The 19,785-nt window shown below is 40.4% G+C and overlaps 1 protein-coding gene across 4 annotated transcripts in view; it reads left to right on the forward strand.

Moving 5' to 3' along the window:
* Esr1 (estrogen receptor 1) overlaps window positions 1-19,785 on the forward strand; it is a 365,575-nt gene that overhangs the window by 122,639 nt on the left and 223,151 nt on the right. For all 4 annotated transcript variants that reach the window (XM_035440409.1, XM_027401019.2, XM_027401017.2 and 1 more), the window contains one exon: window positions 16,246-16,436. In XM_035440409.1, coding sequence (XP_035296300.1) covers window positions 16,246-16,436 — 191 coding nt within the window. The remainder of the gene's footprint in view (window positions 1-16,245; window positions 16,437-19,785) is intronic.

Genomic DNA, 19,785 nt, shown 5'->3' on the forward strand with positions numbered 1-19,785 from the left:
TCCATTAGATTACATGTAGCTAGCTCTGTGATCCTTCAAATACAAGAGTTACCTCAAGAGGTTAGATAGTAAATCTGCCCTGACAAGTGCCCTATGGCCTTCTCAAGTTCCCCACAGGCAAGAAAAGACAATATATGGAACATAGGACTTGTTGCCACTCCCATTTAGCAGGACTGTCTAAACCAGTCTCTACGAGTCTTCAGAACAAGTCGATAAACATAGCTCCGGTCCCCTTCCCACCTTCTTCATGTCGCCCTTTCCTCCTGTTTTATTTTTCCTTTCCTCTTGCCTCTGATTAGAAAAGTGACCCATGTGAGAGTCAGTCCTGTTACCCGTTGGTTATGGGATGGTTCTTCCTGACAGTTACCTGTGTTGGCATCGGTGGTGTCATCACTGTTGGAGGAGTGACAAGAAGACTTAAGTGTGACACTTCCTTCTCCTCCAAAGCTCTCTTTTGCACTTTGTTACTCTTAGGAAAGAATTCTGAGAAATGGGCTGTACCCTCATGGGGCTCGTTGAATAAATTCTAGCTGGCCACAGCTGTTCGGGCTGGTCTGAGCAATGGGGAAGAGTGTCAGTTACACACACGTGGTGACAGAAGGCATTTAGGAAACAGTTGTAATCTCTCATTTTAAAGAGAAAACCAGGTTTAGGGAGGTCTGCTTATGCCCGGACAGCTGTTACTGGATAGATTTCTGTCTAGAACTTGATGGCTCTGACTCAGCCTAGAACACGGTCACCACAGCACATGGCCCTCTTTGCTCCATCCTGAAGTTTATCACTGTCGCAGCCATGCAGTCTCCAATGACCTCAGCTTCCCAAATGATTTTTCTAAGCAAAAATTCCTACTTGCAATTCTGGATGTGTTTGTGTGAACTTTTATGTGATGACATGTTGATTCGATCTCTGTGATGGGATTATTAATGAACCAATTTATGACTCATCCTCAAAACTGGGCAGTAGACCAGTGCTGAAAAGGAGCTGTTTGGGGTCCTTGGTGTCATGTGTTTAAGTATGGATGCTGGGGGATTCTGCCTGTGTATGCATTTACCTAGGAACCGGGCTTTCTGGGTTTCGTGATCTGCTTCCCAAGGCAGAGGCTGCTGTCTGTCTCTTTTGTGTCCTCTGACCTTCCTGCAGCCTCTCCTTTTCCTTCGCTTGTTATATCTGTCCATTCCTGGGTGATGAGGCGTAGCTGTTCACTCAGAGCTGTGTAGAGGCGAGTAAATTTCTTTATAATTCAGCAGGTATGTAAATTTATTCTTCTAACAGATGTCACATTACCTGTGAAAAGTAGACTGGAAATCAGACTTTGGACTCTCTGAAAAAGAAGGTGTGGAGTCAAACTGCAGCTCCCCCTCTCTCTTCCTTTACCTCTTTTGTGTCCTCTGCATACTCTGCTTCTTGCCTCTTCGGGCTTCTGGACCTCGCCATTCATTAGCACTTGTAACAGATTGGTGTGAGGGAGAAAGGCCAGGTGATGAAACTCAAATTGAGTCATTTGGTTACACATTAGTAAGTGACAAAAGATAAAAAAGATATTGAGCAAATGGGATTTTTTTTTTTAGGGACTTGAGACCAGGCTACTCTTGTTTCCCATTAGTGTAGAAAATGAGCACTTGCTTGTATTTTGGGGTGAAGACAGTTTTCTTAAGTGAGTGGGAAAACCTCTTGACATTTCATAAAAAGCCTTCCCTTTGAATGAAGAATGCTAATGTTCTTTGTGCATAAGGAAGTTTGAAACTCTTACCTGTGAGCATTAATGATACACCATCTTCTATTTGCTTGTGAATTAAAATAGGCATTTTCCAAGCTGGGTGTGGTGGGGCATGCCTGTTAATCTAACACTTGGCCTGAGGCAGGAGATTTGCCATGAATTTAAGGCTAGCCTTTGCTATATACTAAGTACCAGGCCATCCAGGGTTACATTGAAAACTGTTGTCTCAAAAATATGAAATAAAACCAAAAATGAGCCGAAATCACATTTTAGGGAAATGCTGAAACTTTTGTCAATCCATCTTAGCTCACCAAGTCTGTTTTCATGGAACTCAGTAGAATTTTCAACCTTTGCTCTGGAAATTAACATTTTCCTCTCAAAACGTATTATTGGCCTTGTGGCAAATAATTACAGGCAATTACGGAGGGGATTTATGAGTCTATGGATGAGTTCCGAGGCAATGACCTTGTTCCCAGATGTGAAATCTTTGTCTTTGGCTTGTAATGTCTTTGGGTGGAGCTCCTAAGAATGGTGATCTGTGGAGGAGCCTGGGCCCCTTGGGTTCAGACTGCCTTGGTCCTTAGTTCCAAAGTTCATTGACTGCATGACTGACATGTAGTCTTATCGTTGTGTCTCCATTACCTTGCTTCAGAAACAGTTGTGGTTAGACTAATATTGGCATCCTAGTGGTTTTAAGAGGAATATGAACCGAAGTGGCGATTACCACAACCATCTGTACAGTGTGAAAATCTGGTTGCCTTCTAGACCAATTCATTTTGTTCTGTTAAACAAAGAGACAATTGGGTTTACCAGAAGTCTAAGGAGTGGGTTAGACTGAAAGATGGCTTCATCACCAGGATTTTTTTCTTTTTTGGGGAAACTTTTGTCTGCCCCTTTTGGGGAAGAGTTTCTGCCCTGTTTATTAGCTAAAAGACAATAATATAAAAATAAGTTAAACTCATCATTATTTAGGGTTTCTATTGCTGTGAAGAGACACCATGACCACAACAACTCTTATAAAGAAATCATCAATTGGGGTGGCTCACTTATAGTTTCAGGGGTTCAGTCCATTATCATCATGGTGGGGAGTATGCTGGCATTCAGACAGATGTGGTGATGGCTACATCTTGATATGCAGGCCACAGGAAGTTGACTGAGACATTGGGCGGTATCTGGAGCATAGGAAACCTCAAAGCTGGTCTCCACAATGACATACTTCCTCCAACAAGGCCATGTGCACTCCAACAAAGCCACACCTCCTAACAGTGCCACTGGCTATGATATTATGGGGGTCAATTACATTCCAATTACTACACTCATTAAACTAATAAATCAAGTAATAGCTAAATATTAATTGTCCGGATAAGCAGTGTAAAGAGCTAGAATCACTTCTAAAGGGGTTAAAAGGGAATATTTTGTCAAGCAGAAAATAAGTTATAACTTGCTTATTTCGGAACACAACTATCATTGCTTTTGGGGAAGTTTTCCAGGCTAGACTCAGGGCCCATTTAATTTGAATTTATCTAAAAATAATGTTCAAGATTTTCTTTTCTAGACTCTATTAGTTTACCTAGAGTCCATTCTTACTGGCTTTCTTAAATAATATTTATTTACTTCTGTGAAAAACAAAGAGAAGTAGGCCTGATGACATATTCCTGTAACCCCAGCATTCAGGAAGGTAGTCATATGTTGAAGGCCAGTCTAGAACTATGGTGTGAAACCGTGTATAAAAAATACATCAAAATATAAATGCAAAATTGCACATAGATCAGATACACAGCCAAGATGTGTTCTTGTCCTTGGTAGAAATCAGCTTTGCTCTGTGGCCATCCACATGAATATTTAAATAAAAGGGGAACACAAGAGACCACATTCAGACTGAATCATGTGTTGGTAACTAGCAAGTGCCAATGCTTGGTTTCTTATTGCTTTGCTACAGCCCTCTGTTATATCTATAGCCTTAACCATGTCTCTGCTAAGTCATTTTAATTTTTATGAATTACTACATTCAGTGAGTTCTTATTGGTTATGTTCTAGTGCAAAGAAATACAGGTGTGTGTCCTTTTTTCATTTCTGTTGTGTGGTTGTTTGAATGAGAATGGCTTCAATAGGCTCTCAGATTTGAAGATGTGATCACCAGGGAGGGGTGCTATTTGAAAGGATTAGGAGGTGTGGCCTTGCTGGAGGAAGTGTTTCACTGGGGATGGACTTTGAGGTCTCAAAGAGCCCATTCCAAGCTCTCTTTCTGCTGTGTCCAGATCCAGTTGTAGACCTCTCAGCTACCATGTCTGCCTGCGTGATGCCATGTTCTTTGCTATGAAGAGAATCAACTAAACCTCCATTAAATGCTTTCCTTTATGAGAGTTGCCTTGGTTATGGTGTCCCTTTCCAGCAATTGAGCATATGACAGTTGCTGTGACAAACCCTGATTGCAAGCATCATAGACAAGGAAAGAATTCCTTTAGCTTGTAATTCTGAGTTGAGTCTATTATTTCAGGGAAGTCAAGGCAGAAGCTCTAGCAGCTAGCCATATCACATCCAAGGTTAAAAACAAGGAGTTAATAAAGTTGTCCCTTGTTTGCTTGTGTGCTTGCATGCACTCAGCTAACTTTCTCCTTTCTTACATTGTTTAGGATCCTCTATCTAGAGAATGGTGTTGCCATAATGGGCTGTGTCTTCTCTATCAATTAACAATCAAAACATCCCTCATAGATACACTCACAGGCCAACTTGTTTTAGATAATTCCTCATTAAAACTTTCTCCTAGAGAGGAGGTGCTTAGTCTCTCTACAACTTGATATCCCATGACTGACTGATGTACATGCAAGGCCTGCACCTTTCTGAAGGGAAGTGAGAGAGAGAGAGAGTGGATGGGAGGGAGAAGGTTGGGGGAGAGACTGGAAGGAGAGGAGAGAGGAAATACTGTGATCAGGCTGGAAAAATTAACTAACTGGTTAATTAACAAAAAAAACTTACTCCTCAGTGATTCTAGGTTGTGTCAAGTTGGCTGTTAAAGCTAATAAGCACAAGGGGTTACAAATTGGTGGTTGATAAAATATATAGAGCATACAGTATCTATACTCTTGGAAAGCTTATAGCACATTTGGGAAAGCAATACACACAGTATGAAACTCTTGCTCATTCTACAATCATCTGTTGAATGCCTGCTATATACAGTATTGTACAGATACCAGAAGCAACAATAACTGTAGTGATGTTTCTTTCTTGGCGATTAACAGTGGAGTATAGAGGTATACAAAGAGTGCATAGATTCCACAACGGTTATATCAGCTATCCTATCCAAACAGTATAACTACATTGAGAAATCAGTGACTCCTCCCATAGAAGCAGAGGTTTTCACTAAGGAATATTTGTCTTTTGGTCAAGATTGAAAGATGTGTGAACAAAGATGAAGACATTTTCACTTGCTATAGGAATGGTGATATCATAAAATTAACCACCACATGAGGAATAAGGCTGGAGAAGCACATGGGCAACAGATTGTAATGGAATAATGCGGAATAGCTTCCATTTATTTAATGGGAGAGTGAATTTTAGTGTAGCATCTTTGGGAGAGGATGTCCAGGGACTTCAGGAGGAATGTGAACAACCAAGAGTGTAAGAGAAATCCGCACCTGTAACGAAGAGTACTCTTCTGGGCTGCACCATCCCAAGAGGTTAAGAATTCCTGTGTTAGATGATGAGGGCACAGGCATGAAGACTAATTGGGATATATTTCACATGGTAGAACCTTCACTCTTGCTATCTGTGCAGGACAGGTATGTGATAGAGGAGTGCAGTGGACATAGAATTGGAAAGGCATGACAAGACACAGTGTGACTCCACATTAACTCAGGTTACAAGATCTAAATGTGTGTCAGACACCAAGGATGGGTGTGTAGCAAGTAGGGTAACCACAGTATCAACCATAACAAAGTCAATGGCCATGGGATAAAACACATAATTAAAAAAACACAAGTATTGGCTCATTGAATCCATGACTTATTTTACACACTTGTCTGTTCAACACTTGTTTCCCTGTGTGAGCCTCTTCCCCAAGTACCAGGATACATGAAGTTCACATTTCAAGGTGGGAAGAACAATAAAATAAACAGACTTAGGTAAGACAGGATGTGGAGAAATTAAGTTCTGTCAAGGAAACAAACTAGTAAAAGCATAGAAAGTAGGAGGAAGCCTGGTGTAGAGGGGCTAGGAATGTAGCTATGGGAAGGGAATTGTTACTGACCTATAGAGGGAGGAAAAAGTCCCAGAGGAGGGTGTGGGCATGTGAAAATGTGAATTGGTGGCCCCACTGAATCAGCTTGGTAGCATCTGAAGCTGGGTGAGCAAGAGAAAGTGTGCTTTAAGAGAAGGTTAGGGAACAGATTACACAAGTACCTTCACAGATTGGGAAGACCTTTAACCCACTGAATGTTTGAATGAGGAAGGGTAAAGTCCTGAGACACAGAGGGTGACTCAAGGCCTGTGAAAAGGGGGTTGATGGATCATGAGCTCCTTGCAGGCAAACAAGCTTGAGCCCAGAAGAGACTACCTCAGAGTTTCTCAGAAGTGAGGTATTCCAGGTAGGAGAAGCAGTAGGTTTCAGTATCTTAGAAGACCATAGGACAGGCAGGAGGAGGAGCTGGCAGACTTGGGATTCAGTTTTATAGGTATTACGCTTGAGATTTCTTTGGGTTACCTAAGGCATAGTGAGAAGTGGACAAAATAAGCCATTATCCCATTGATCCAAGCCCTAGAAGAGGGTTTGTGAGGGCAATGGGTATGGCTATACACATCTTAGTTCTTATGAAGATCGAATGTTGACTGAGAATAGATGAGCATTGGGGGAAGAGCCCTGAGTACTGGCATTTAGGATACTGGCTGAAGAAGAACAGATCACAGGGTGTAGAATGGGATGTTTGCCACAGTTTAGTGTTAAGGAGATGTGAAGAGAGGGCATTCAGTGATACAAGAATTCAGTTGAGGAGACGATATAATCAGGAGTGCTTGGGACAGGTCTTATGGATGATGTCAAACTAAAGCTTAGTTTTCTGGGGGAGAAGCGATGAATTCATGTGATGGAGGATGAGCCATTCCTCAGAGGGGGATGTGATAAAATCTTTTTAAAAAAACAACACAGAAATCAAGAACCTGGGCTGAATTCTTCTAATGATTTTTAAAAAACTTGAGTTTTCCTGGTTATAACTCCCCTAAGAACATAGGCAGAAACTTGAGCATTTTGTTCATATGTATTTAGAATGTTAGTTGTTCTAAAACTGGTGCATGCCATCTTTAGAAGTAGCAATTCAAGCATATATGCTACAATAAATTGCTGAAAGATGAATATAGTGTTTTGTGACAATCCATTGTTAAGTAGTTGGCAGGGTGAATTTGAGAAACAATAGGAAACAAATAGTCATTATTTAAAATTCAAAGTTTGTTATTGATCTCCCAGAAATGAATTATGGAAAACAAGGAATAGAAAGGAAAGTTTGGAGTATTTTGAAGCAAAAGTTGACTAAATATGACGGTTGAACACAGGAGGGATATCTAGCAATCCTTTATTCAGGATCTACTGTTTGCCAGTTGAAATTGGGATAAAATAAGACATGATTCATTCCATGTTGGAGTTTACCATTTATGAGGAGAATGTACCCTTATCACTTACCATCTACCTGTACCACTGGAAACCATGATGAGTGCCATGGGGAGAAAGTGGAGGACATTTTGAATAAACATAGTATTGGGGAATGACTTAGTTAAGGAAACATGAAGCTATTTAATATCACATAATCAAACTGTTTTCTAAGGACTGGACACCTGTTGCAAAACATTTCTTGTAGAATCTAAGACTCTGAGCATTAAGCAAAAAGCTCGGTTAGCAAAGCAATAATGCTTTTGGCTATCTTGTACCATTACTTATGGTTGGAAGAATAGCAGTGTTTGATTACACTGAGCTTCAAACTTTTCTTTTGATTAGTGACAATCTTTTCAACTAACAATTTTTATTATGTACCACTTTTCTTGATTCAAGAGAGTCTATTTTTCTGGAATATGTGTAAATGCTTTTAGATTTTCTTTTATTGTGTTGATTATATAATATTGTCGTTGGGGCAACCTCTTGAAAGTACTTAGAAATCAATTGATATAATAAAAGGGCAACCAAATCAAGGCAGGTGGGTTTCCAATTTCCATAGGCAAATGATACTGCCTCCTCCTCCTTCTTGTCCCCATCTTTTAACATATCTCTTGTTTTTGTCCACAATTTATTTGCCATTATTCTGATCTTCAGTCACTTATGTTCTTCATAATTGCAATGCTTCAAAGATTTCTTGATTATTCAGTGAGAAAGGCTTTTATAAGAAAAAAGTTTGTTTTTAAAATTTTGATAAATAATTGATTTATCTTTTAATTATGACAAAACACGGGCCAAAGACTTGAATAGAGTTTGTGAAGCTTCCATCCAAGAAGATAGAATCTAAAGATATCTTGAACATGAAAATGGTAAGAACAATTAATTTTGATTTTGTGAAAATAAAGGAAACCAAAGTGGGACCAGGATCTCTGAATCTGAGAGAGTAAAAGAAAGATTGATGTCAACAAAACTGACACACTTCCTACCAAGAAGGTATGAGGGTGACAATGCCAGATCTGTGTGACAGGTACAGTGGACCAAGGCTGGGTAGTGATCAGAAGAGAGAGCCTGGCCTAGGACCTGTCACAAGGCTTCTCTGTTGGATAGAGTGTAACCATAGGTGCCAGATAATCCCAGGTTGATGTCAACTGTTCAGAGAGTTGTTCTGATCCAAGGTGTGGATTCCTCCCAGTGATCTACCTAAATTATGGCCTGGTCTGAGCTCAGACATGGACGCCTCCTAATGATCTGCTATTGTGAACAGGTCAGTGCTCATGAATGGACTCATCCCAGTGACACATTGTCTTAGTGTTTCTGTGTCTGTGATAAACAAACAAATAAACAAACAAACAAAACATGACCATAAGCAACCTGGGTCAGAAAGAGTTTATTTCAGCTTATAGTTCCATATCACAGACCATCATAGAAGGAAGTCAGGGCAGGAACTCAAACAGGGTAGGAACCTGAAAACAGGAACTGATGCAGGGACCCATAGATAAGTTTTCTTTACTGGCTTGGTCCTCACTTGCTCAGCCTGTTTTCTTATAGCACCCAAGACCACCAGCCAGGGGTGGCCCCACCCACAATGGGCTGAACCCTCTCACATCAATCATCAATCAAGGAAATGAACCATAGGCTTGCCCACAGGCCAGTCTGGTAGGGGCATTTTCTCAACTGAGGTTCCTTCTTCCAAAAACGACTCTGCTGGCTTGAGTCAAGTTGATATAAAATGAGCCAGCATGCCTACTGTTGTGATCAAGTCTGGTGTAGACTTCTTCCAGTGACCCATTAATATGATAGGTCAGAGCTAAGGTGTAGAACTCCTCCAAGGATCTACTAGTGTGATCAGGTCTGTGTTCAGATGTAGACTCCTCCTATCCAAATGAAGTTTCATAGCATTTTGAGAATCTTCCTAGAACAAGCAAGGCTGGTCCCAGTTAGCATAATTGCTATTGTAATATGCACGATCTCCATCTTGGCTGACACATTGCATTATGGGTAGTAAACATTTTTTTTTCCCTCTTCTTTGGGAGGCCTTCTGCTTTTGTAGCCCATGTTCATTGCTTTTTGGTTTTTTTTTGTTGTTGTTGTTGTTTTTTGTTTTTGGCAATCCAGACTTATCTAATGAGTGGGACTTTGCTGGGACACAACATATATTTCTTGTACTTCTCCAGATATTTTTGTTTTTAATCTTTTACTGATACTTTAGACACAAATTTTACACATTCTATTTATATTGTGAAAATGATTGCCTCATTGATTAATTGACTGATAAATCTATTAACTATCAGTATTTACTGAGTCAGCATTTGAATTGAGGCATGCAAGATAGATGGAAAGGATTCAAATGAATGGAATAATGTAGCTCATAGCAGAAGAAGCCAAGTTCAGGCAAACCTCTGATATTTAGAACAAGAATAAGCTACTTCAAGGTTTTGAACATTAAGAGTGGCTGCAAGAGAGGAATTCATGACAAATGAGATCTTAAATACTGTAGTGTTCTCATCACAGCCATTAGATGACTGCAAATAACACCAGCCACAAGAAAACTACCACCCAAAAGCTAGCAAGAGAAACCAAAATGTAAAATGGTTGTGCTTGGTGGAAATGTTAGATGGTGCAGCCATTATAGAAAACCTCATGACAAATATTATAATTACAGGCCTAGGGAAAAAGGAATGTACTTGCAAGGCGGACATGAAGACATACACTCAATACCTGCCACTCACACAAAACCCAGCATGGTGGCATGTGTTTGTAATTTGGGTTCTAAGGAGGTGCAGAAAGATGGATCCCTAGGGCTTGCCTGCCAGTCAGCTGATCCTAATGGGCAAACCCCAAGCCTTAGTGAGAGACTTTGTCTCAAAAGGTAAGGTAGCTAGTTCCTAAAGAACAGCACCTGAGGTGACCTTCGACTCCCTCATGTATTTGCTACATGGGCACTTACACCTGCACCCACAACAATATACTACCAAGCACACTCATTATATCTCTATCTCTATCTCTATCTCTATATCTCTATAGCTATCTATATCTAGTAATTAGAATTGTCTTATGTTCTAGCAATTCTACTTATGACTATCTGAAAGAATTAAAGTGTGGGTCTTGATGTAATATTTGTTTAATCATGTTCACACAACTTTGTTTACAATAACTCAAAGGTAGAGATGACCCATATGTATATGCATATGTGTATGATATCAATGTGTAAATGTACTATGTATATGGTTATCTAATTGCACACATATATCACATCAGTGAAAAAAGGGTTCAAGTATGGTAAATATATACAATGGAATAATATTCAGTCTGAAAAGGGAAAGAAATTCTAGCCCACACAGTGGCACATACCTGTAATCCATAGGTTGAGGATGTAGGATCATGAGTTTGATGTCAGTTTGGGCTACATAGTGAGTTCAGAGTCATTCTGGGGTACAGAGTAAGATCCTATCTTAAAAACAAACAACAGCAACAACCAATAAAAGAAAAAAAGGATGGAGAACCTGCATAAGACCAAACTAGACTCTCTTAATAAGGGTGACAATGGTGTGACTGAGACAATATATGAGGCCACTGACAGTGGGTCCAAGATCCAACTCTAATTGCACAAACTGACTTAGTGGAGCCCATTCTATATGAAGAGACACCTTGCTCAGCCTAGACACAGGGGTGTGGGGGTGGAGAGGTGCCTTGGTCCTTTCTCAGCGAGATGATGAGACTGACTTAGTAGACTTTCTAGGGGAGGCTTTACCCTCTCTGAGAAGCAGACCAGAAGTGGGGGAGGAGAGTGGGGGGGAGCAGGAGGAGAGAAGGGAGGGGGGAACTTGGATTGGAACATTTTTAAATAAATTAATAATAAAAGAAAAGCCGGAAAGGGATTTTTTTTTCCCGCACATACAACCACATGGATGGAAACTGAAAGACATTATCTTATATACATATGCCAGACCCCAAACACTCAGATACTATATGATCTCATTAGCTGCAGCTGCTAGAACTATGGGATCCACTGAATCAGAGGGTAGAAGGATGGCTGAGAGTAACTGAGGGACGGGTTAAGTCAGGAATGACTGTTTAATATATGCAGTTTAGTTTTACAAGATGAAAAATTCTAAAGATTGATTGTACATCAACATGAATATACTTAACATCACTTAACACTTGAAATGCTTAATACAGTAAATTTTGTTATGTGTATTTTACTTCAGCCAAAAAAATGCAGGGCAGTTTTTTTTTTTAATTGTGTGGGTTTTGGAAGCAGAACCCATTCCCAAGCCCCCCACTCCCACCTATCTGTTTTGCTTTCTATTCCCTAAAAATTTAAGACCTTTTACTAACAAGGGCTTGTGCTTTGTTGACTTTATTTTGAAAAAAGAAAGAAGCCAAATTGTAAATTTTTATCACATATTAAAAATGAAGTTCTTAGACATTTCAACTTGAGCAAGATAGGAATAATTTAGAACACGAAAAAGACTAGGTTTTAAAAACACAAATGTGGGTGCTATCACCCCAAAGGCTTGTCTCTAGATGAAGACAATGCAGGCTTTGTGCTGCAGAGATGATGTGGGCAGCTGTGCTACCTGGTTAACAGGCTAAAATCAGCCCCTTAAGGTCCTCAGCTGTGGTCTTCTGTCTCTTGCCTGTTGCTTGGATTGGAATTTCGTCTGTATTCCTTGCTGCTGGATGATAGTGAATGGATGTTGGTGGAGATGGTGGGTGGGTCTATGCTCTTCCCCGTGCCATGCAGCCTCAGGTTGGATGGATTCTCAGCTGTTGAACTCCCTGTTTTTGTCAATCCACCCTCTGGTTTTATGGGTGAATGAGTGGTACCTTGTTGAGGAGAGTGCTGTTGCTCTTGAGTCTCACCCTGAGTTTTACAAGGAAGAGTTCTACCTTCTTCCTTGGTGCCCCCCTCTAGGCTTCAATTGGCCATTAAGATGGTCCTGCAGAATTGTCTGTAGCTTTGTGTATGTTGGGTTACTGTGGGGTTAAGCCTCTATCACTTCAACTCCCCAGGAGGGTTTGAAACACTGCCCCAGACCTGTTGTGTCTACCTGTAGGAGGTTGGGAGTCTATGTCTGTGGTAAGGTGGGCATTGCTGGACTAGGCCTTGGGAGTAGTCTCCATAAACTTCATCTTTTCCCCATTCCCATTTTCTGGCAACTCTGTTGGTAATTGCCGTCAGGATGCCCAAGGCAGTGATAGATGGCATCTGTAATGTTCACAACTGACTCCATAGTTACTGTTTGAACTGGAACTCCACCAGGCCTTGGCAGTTGATTTCTTTTCCGAAGTACAAATTCCAGTCTCTCCATCTCCTGCCCCTCATGCTACTTCCTGAATCTGGGCCTTTCTTGCAGCCATCTTCCTTTGTTTCCTTCCTGGTGATGAACTGTTGAGTGACAGGTCTTCTGTGGGGAGGCAGCATGTGAACAAGTCTTATCACCCCAGGAAGAGAGTCACCCACAGACCAAAGCAATGGTTATGCCAGCATCCAATTTGGTGAACCAATGAGTTTTATTTTTTTAATTGGGGTTACTAACAGCAGTATGATGCAGTTAAATTTTCTGTGTATCTTTTTGTGTATGTTACTGTAGTTAATTATGGAATAAATTATTCCCTCTCTCTCTATTTGGTGACTTTGTGACATGCTAACTATTCCCTCAATTTCCCGTATGTTCCTAGACTCTAGGTTTCTTTTCCAGCTACTTGTAAACAAACCTGTATATCCCAAACACCTGTTGCTTTTTTACTAAATATAGATGGTTGGGAGGATATTTGATCCACTAGATCTCTTTCCCATGTATAGTTACATTCGTTTGTTTAGTCAACAAACTTGTATTGAATGCCTACTGTGCGACAGGCACTGAACTAGAGGTGCAACAATTAACAAGGTATGAGGCACTAAATTTGGGTCCGGAGAGATGGTTTATCAGTTAAAATCATATACTGCTCTTGCAAAGGACTGGAGTCTGGTTCCAAGTACTTATACTGGGCAGCTGACAGAAGCCTGTAGCTCCAGCTCCAGGGGGATCTGATGTCCCTGGCCTCCAGAGACATGCATACCTTTACTCATGTGCATGCATATGTATGCATACACAAACACACTCAGTTAACAATAAAGATGGATATATTTTTGAAAAGACAATGTTTGTCCAGTTCATAATTGTTCACTATCCACTCCCATGCCCCAAGGCACTGGGCTTATCTACTTAAAAGTTCACAGCTGCTTCCTACTGGCTTGAATCATGCAGAAGACATTAGTAAACAAACAGTAAAAAGACTGTAGATTGATAGGGGAGTTCAGCGACATGATGATGAAATGGAGAAGATGGGCAACAGAATATGAACGAGAGTTGGAAGCTCCAAGCCAGTGCTCTCTAAGGATCATTAAAAAGTAAAGAAATCCTATTTGAGGCTTCCAACCTCAGAGCTAAGTTATTTAGAGTGGAAAAAGTTGCCCAACTCAGCTGTACTCAAACCAAGGAGCCGATATTTTGTGAGTTTTATGGCCTCTGTAGTTTATGAACCATTAAAATATTGTATACAATATTAATGAGGAAGAAGGGCAGGGGAGGCTTATGAAATCTGAGATGAAAAGAAGGCTAGGGTTATGAGGGGAGGACCAACAAGAGTCCATGTGGCTTTGCTGCTAGGGACGTGGTGGGGACAGGAAGTAGGAAACAGGAGTTTTCCTTAACCAAAAGGTCATGGGAGCTCTTTCTCCATGTTAGGTGACTTTTGAAAGTCTCATAGGAACTTTCTCACCTATTCCTTCCAATGCCTGACACCCTCTCTTTCATAAACACCTCTGAACATTCCCTTCATTGATTTAAACATGTTATTACAAAGTCCAGTGCCAGGAATCAGTTTCTTCTATTGAAGATGTTGGCTGTGAGGTCTCATAGACCCTCAAGAAGTTCCAGCTCCTGCCATTGCTCTTGGTTATCATCCGGAAGTTGACATTAAATCCCTATTGCTGAGTGCACCACGGACCTGAGGTTTCAAAAGCCCACACCATTCTAGTTAGTGCTCTCTCTCTCTCCTCTCTCTCTCTCTCTCTCTCTCTCTCTCTCTCTCTCTCTCTCTCTCTCTTTCTCTCTCTCCCTCTCTCTGCCTCACACTTGTGAATCAGATGTAAGCTCTCAGCTACGCTCCAGCACCATGCCTACCTGCATGCCTACTGCCATTCGTGATCATGGTGATCACGAACTCTAACCCTCTGGAACCATGAGCCCCAATAAATGTTTTCTTTTATAAGGTCATGCTGTCTCTTCACAGTAATAGAAAAGTAATTAAGACAATTGCCCACACTCAAGAAGATGGCCACACATCCAAGAGTATATGGCAGGCAGTGGGTGAGTATGATCAAAATACGTTATGTGAGGAGCTGGAGAGATGGCCCAGTGGCTAAGAGCACTTGCTATTTTTTTCCAGAGAACCTGTTTGGTTCTTAGCATCTGTATCAGGAAGCTAAAATTTATTTTTAGCTCCACCTCCAGAGAATCCAATGCCTCTGACTTGCAAGGTTACCTGTATACACATGGAGCACACATAGACACATGAAGGTAACATATATCTCAACTAATGAATAAAATCCCTATATTATTGAGTGCACACTCCATACCAGGCACTATGCTAGGTTTTTGGCTATGTACATCCAATTCTCTTACATTGTCTTTATTTGTCTGGACATGTCTTGAATGTCTAGGTCAACATAATGTCAGCCATTTTCAGGATTAGATGAGAAATGCAAACCTACTCTTGTGTATTCATTCTCTGCCAAGGACTGCTCCCTTCAGCCTGCATGGGGCATTTGCCAATCTATTTAATTATGAAGACCATTTTGGGAGTCTTAGATTTGATAACTGCACTCTTGTTTTCTCTATCCCAATCTTCACATAAGTACACACACACACACACACACACACACACACACACACACACACACACACACCAGTCTTCCTTTATCCTTACCTCATCAATCCACCCACTCTTCCACCATGGGGTTTTGGTAGGAGAGGGTCTCTTTACCCTCCCCTTGAGAGTCCTTTGCTCAAGCCTAAATTCACATAAGCAGTTCTCTTGTTGGATTTCTCTGTCCTATTTGACAGTATTGAAAACAAACTCATTTTGTAAAGTGTTCTTAAAGCTTTTTTCTCCCCCATTTTCTTGGTTCCTCCAGAGCTCAGCTTTCTTCCTGTGCATTTTCAGTTTCATTTGTGGGATTTGCTCATTCCACGAAGGCTTGAAAGGATGGGATAACCATCTGTGATCCTTAGCTCTTCACATTCCATGTGTCTGAATATTGAAGCATTGCGTCTTCAAATTGTAGTGTCAAGTCATAAACATGGTCACCCAGGGTTTGCTGGTAACAGACAACTGCAGTAGAGGAATTTGAATTGGGCGTTTTCTATGTGTAGTCTCTACAGGTCATGATTTCATTCGAGTTCCAAATCCTCCAGCTGCTTTGGGCTTTGTCTCTGTTTCCTAAAGACCCTTTGTTGGCCTAGAATGGGAATGAGATTGGTCTCTCCTACTTCTGAATTAATTGTGAATCTCTGAGAAAATGAAGTTTGCTAGAAACCCGCTAACTCCATTTTGTTGCTTTCCGGATAATAATCTGTTCTGTGGTATGCAATCCATTTCTTAAACACGTTTGTAAAAGAAGCAGTTCTTCTTCAAGGTGAATATAACAGGCAAACACCCTTTGCTGCAGGAGTCAGCAAGAGACAATGAAAGTTCAGCCTATATTATGAATCATTATTTCAAAATGTCAGAATAAAGTGTGTCTTCTATAAGCCCCAGGTCTCTTCCTCTTTAGAGGAAAATACAAGGCATGCTTCTCAAATGCTAATGAATTCACTGTGTTTGCTCCTACCCACCCCTCCAGGTCTAATTCTGATAATCGACGCCAGAGTGGCCGAGAGAGACTGTCCAGCAGCAGCGAGAAAGGAAGCATGGCCATGGAGTCTGTGAAGGAGACTCGCTACTGTGCAGTGTGCAATGACTATGCCTCTGGCTACCATTATGGGGTCTGGTCCTGTGAAGGCTGCAAGGCTTTCTTCAAGAGAAGTATTCAAGGTAACAGTGCGTTGTCTACAAATTACTCTATTTATAACCCTAAAAGCAGAGGAGAACAAGAAAGGAAAACAATGTCTCTGTACAAAGCTATTTGTACAAAACACGAATAGCTAGTGAGTCCCTCTGTTATCCTTGGCAGAAACCTGGAGAAGAGATAGACTCCCAGGAGGGATGGATGTGCCAGGGAAGCTGTCATGGCTGAGAATTTCTGCTTCCTCCTGGCAAGAGGCAGACAGCTCTGAGCAGCTCCACCCGAAGAATTAGTAGCTGGGTCTCTAGTGTACAGAGATCTGTCTCCGGTTTGACTCAGGAATGGCAGGTGTACATTCTTACTCTGTTGGCAGTGAAGCTTCTACCATGTGGCGTGGTATTGTCTGCACATAATCATTTCTCTACCTTGGCCTTGTCCAGGTAAATGGTTCGTTCTGATCTTTGCTCCAGACCGATTCTGATTCAAATTGTTCTTTTCCTGTCTTGCATCTTTCTTGACTCAAGGGATGACATGACCTTCTAGCTAACATGAGTGGACTCAGTGTCTGATGGCTTCTAAGAGGGGCATACCATCGGTACCATGTAGTCATTAAGAGCCAACTGTACTGTTTCACTCTCCTATCTGCCTCAATCCCTTTTTGTATGTAGTTTACCAAGTGCAGCTTTTCTGATATATCACCAGCTATATGCTAGTACTGTTGTATATTACAAAATACAGTGGAAAATGTCAGTCATTTTGACTACTTAGGATATATGTGCCAAAGCCCTCTTGATAGGGACAGAACTGTGTTGGTGCTTTGGGCTTACTGCTTTCATGTTTTGTTTTAGTTGTGGGGTATTTTTTTTTCTTCTTACTCTGTAACCCTTAGAGCTTAGTGAGCCTCAATATAGAAATACAAAGACTACTCCTGCAATTCCTTCCTTATACAGACATTCGGACTTAAGGAACTCATAGAAAATTAGAACCTGCTAGATTAATAGACACTGACCCAAGGAGAGAGTTTCAGGAACTTTGCTCTTTACTGCTCTGATGCGGGGTAACGGCTGGGGGATGGTACACACTATTTATCTTTCCTCCACAGCTGGAAGAACATTTTAAAAAGCTGCTCATATCTTAATAGAGCAGCCTGTGAGGTCAATGTGGTCCATTTTAAAAGCATTTTCCTTGACACTTATTGCTTTCAACGTCTTTTAGAATTCTGCTTCGAGACTTGGACTCTTTTGTCTGCGTTCCTACAAAAATTAATGATACTCTCTATAGCAACTCCTTGTATATATATCTGTGTTTGAATGTATCACATATAGGCTATTAATTTGTTAGTTGATACCATTTTAGTTCAGGGAAAGAAAATTTAAATCTGGCTTTAGGTTAGTATAGTCCTTATAGGCCTTTTGACAAACATCTTAATTTGTGGTTTTACTTTTTATTTTATTTAGTAAAATCTAAGTTGTCATTGTTTTCACCAATAATATTCTTACACATGCAAAAAAAATCAATGAAGAAAACTTAGGCTTTAAAAACAGGTATTGAACTCTAGGGAAATTGCTCAGTGAGTAAAGCACTTTTCACACAAGTGAGGGTTGGAGTTCAGATCCCCAGAACCTATGTAAAAAGCTAGGTTCGTACAGCCTTTCTGCAGTCCCTGCCTGAGGGAGGCAGAGATAGGCGATATCTGGGGTAATCTGAATGGACAGACCAATTAGAATTGCCGTAATCTGGTTTCATTGGAAGATGTTGCATCAGAAAATAAATAAAGTGGAAATTGATTGATGAAGACACTTGACATCAACTTTAGACCTCCACAAACACACATCCACACGTGTAAAACATATGATTAGTGGATATGCTCAGCTTTGCAGTTGGAGAAGCCATTTTGGTGAGACTGAGCTTTTTTTCATCAGCAATCATTATTTAGGGCAGTGGACATAAAGATTTTTGTTTAAAGGGTCAATATAACAGCCACTTTAGCCTTTGCAGGCTATACTGCTTTGTGTAGTAACTCAGCTCTAGTCCTATAGGGAGAAAAGTAGGAGCTAGCAGTAGCAGATCTGTGGGACAATATTCAAGTAAGTGGGCATGGTTGTGTCTGATGATATGCAAATAACTGGGGTGGCTTTCTACCCAAATAATATAAATATAGGTAATTGACCAGATGTGGCCTGTGGGAAATAGTATTGTGGTCCATTATTTAATTTTTATTTGCATTTATGCAATCCAAGTATCACTATTTATGAAAGGTTTTAAGAAGGTGGATTTTAAACCTAAAGTTTTGACTATTCTTATTTTATAAAAATTTAGTCTATATTCATCTAGATGTTCTGAGGGGAAGTTAAAAGATGTGTTAAACACATTTAACAATCTCAAAAATTTAGATTTCATTTGGGAAACTAGAGACACTTTCCTTTCATGGTACAGTCAAAGAGTGGGTGTATATGGATAGACAAAGATGACGGAAACAAGTGGGTACAATCGGAGAAACTATTGCTGCCTGTAAATTTGAAGTTGTTGAGATTGAAAGAAACAATAGCAATATTAATTTCCATTATATTTGTATACCATTAGAAGCATGCTAAGTAAAACACCACCAAACTTAGTATTGACTTTAAACATTAAGGCACAGTGAGGAAAATATAAGCTTACAAAATAAACATTTCATTAGCATAGCATATCTAAAGTTCAGATATAAGAATTTCACTTACTTTTCTTGTTTGGTTTTTTGAGACAGGACTTCTCTGTATCTACAAAGATTGTAGACCAGGCTGGCCTCAAATTCACAGAGGTCCACCTACCTCTGCCTCCTGAGTGCTGGGATAAAAGGTGTATGCCACAACTGCCCGGCAAGAATTTCATTTGCTTTTTGATAGTCAAAGTATGTATTTCTTATCTCCATTTTATGTAACAGATTAGATAGGATTTCTGTAAAGTTGTGTTACCTGGTTTCAGAGGCTTCTTATGCATTGTGGTGTGGTCATATTAAGGGTTTCTGAAGCAGGATAACCCTTGAGTCCAGAGTTCTGAAAGAAGCCTAGAAACAAGCATAGCATGAGACCTAATAGTGATTAAAGTCACTGTATTTATTAAGGTCATGTATTTATTAGATACTTGTTCTACATAAAACACAGTGCATAGACCTGGAGATATGAAGACCGGGAGAGAACTGGTCCCTCCTTGCACTGAGCTTATAAAATAGAGTCAGAAATGAATAAACAAACCAGCAATTAAATTACAGTGTGACAAATGCTGGGGTAGGGGTGGATGCTGACTTTTGTAGGAATCTAAACTTCACTCAGTCCCACATAACGGTGAGTAAGACGCCCCAAGAGTTTTTACTGATTCAAATTAAGTCTGAAGAAAAGC

The sequence above is a fragment of the Cricetulus griseus genome, chromosome 2, assembly GCF_003668045.3.
Source record: "Cricetulus griseus strain 17A/GY chromosome 2, alternate assembly CriGri-PICRH-1.0, whole genome shotgun sequence".
Classification (NCBI taxonomy): Eukaryota; Metazoa; Chordata; class Mammalia; order Rodentia; family Cricetidae; genus Cricetulus; species Cricetulus griseus.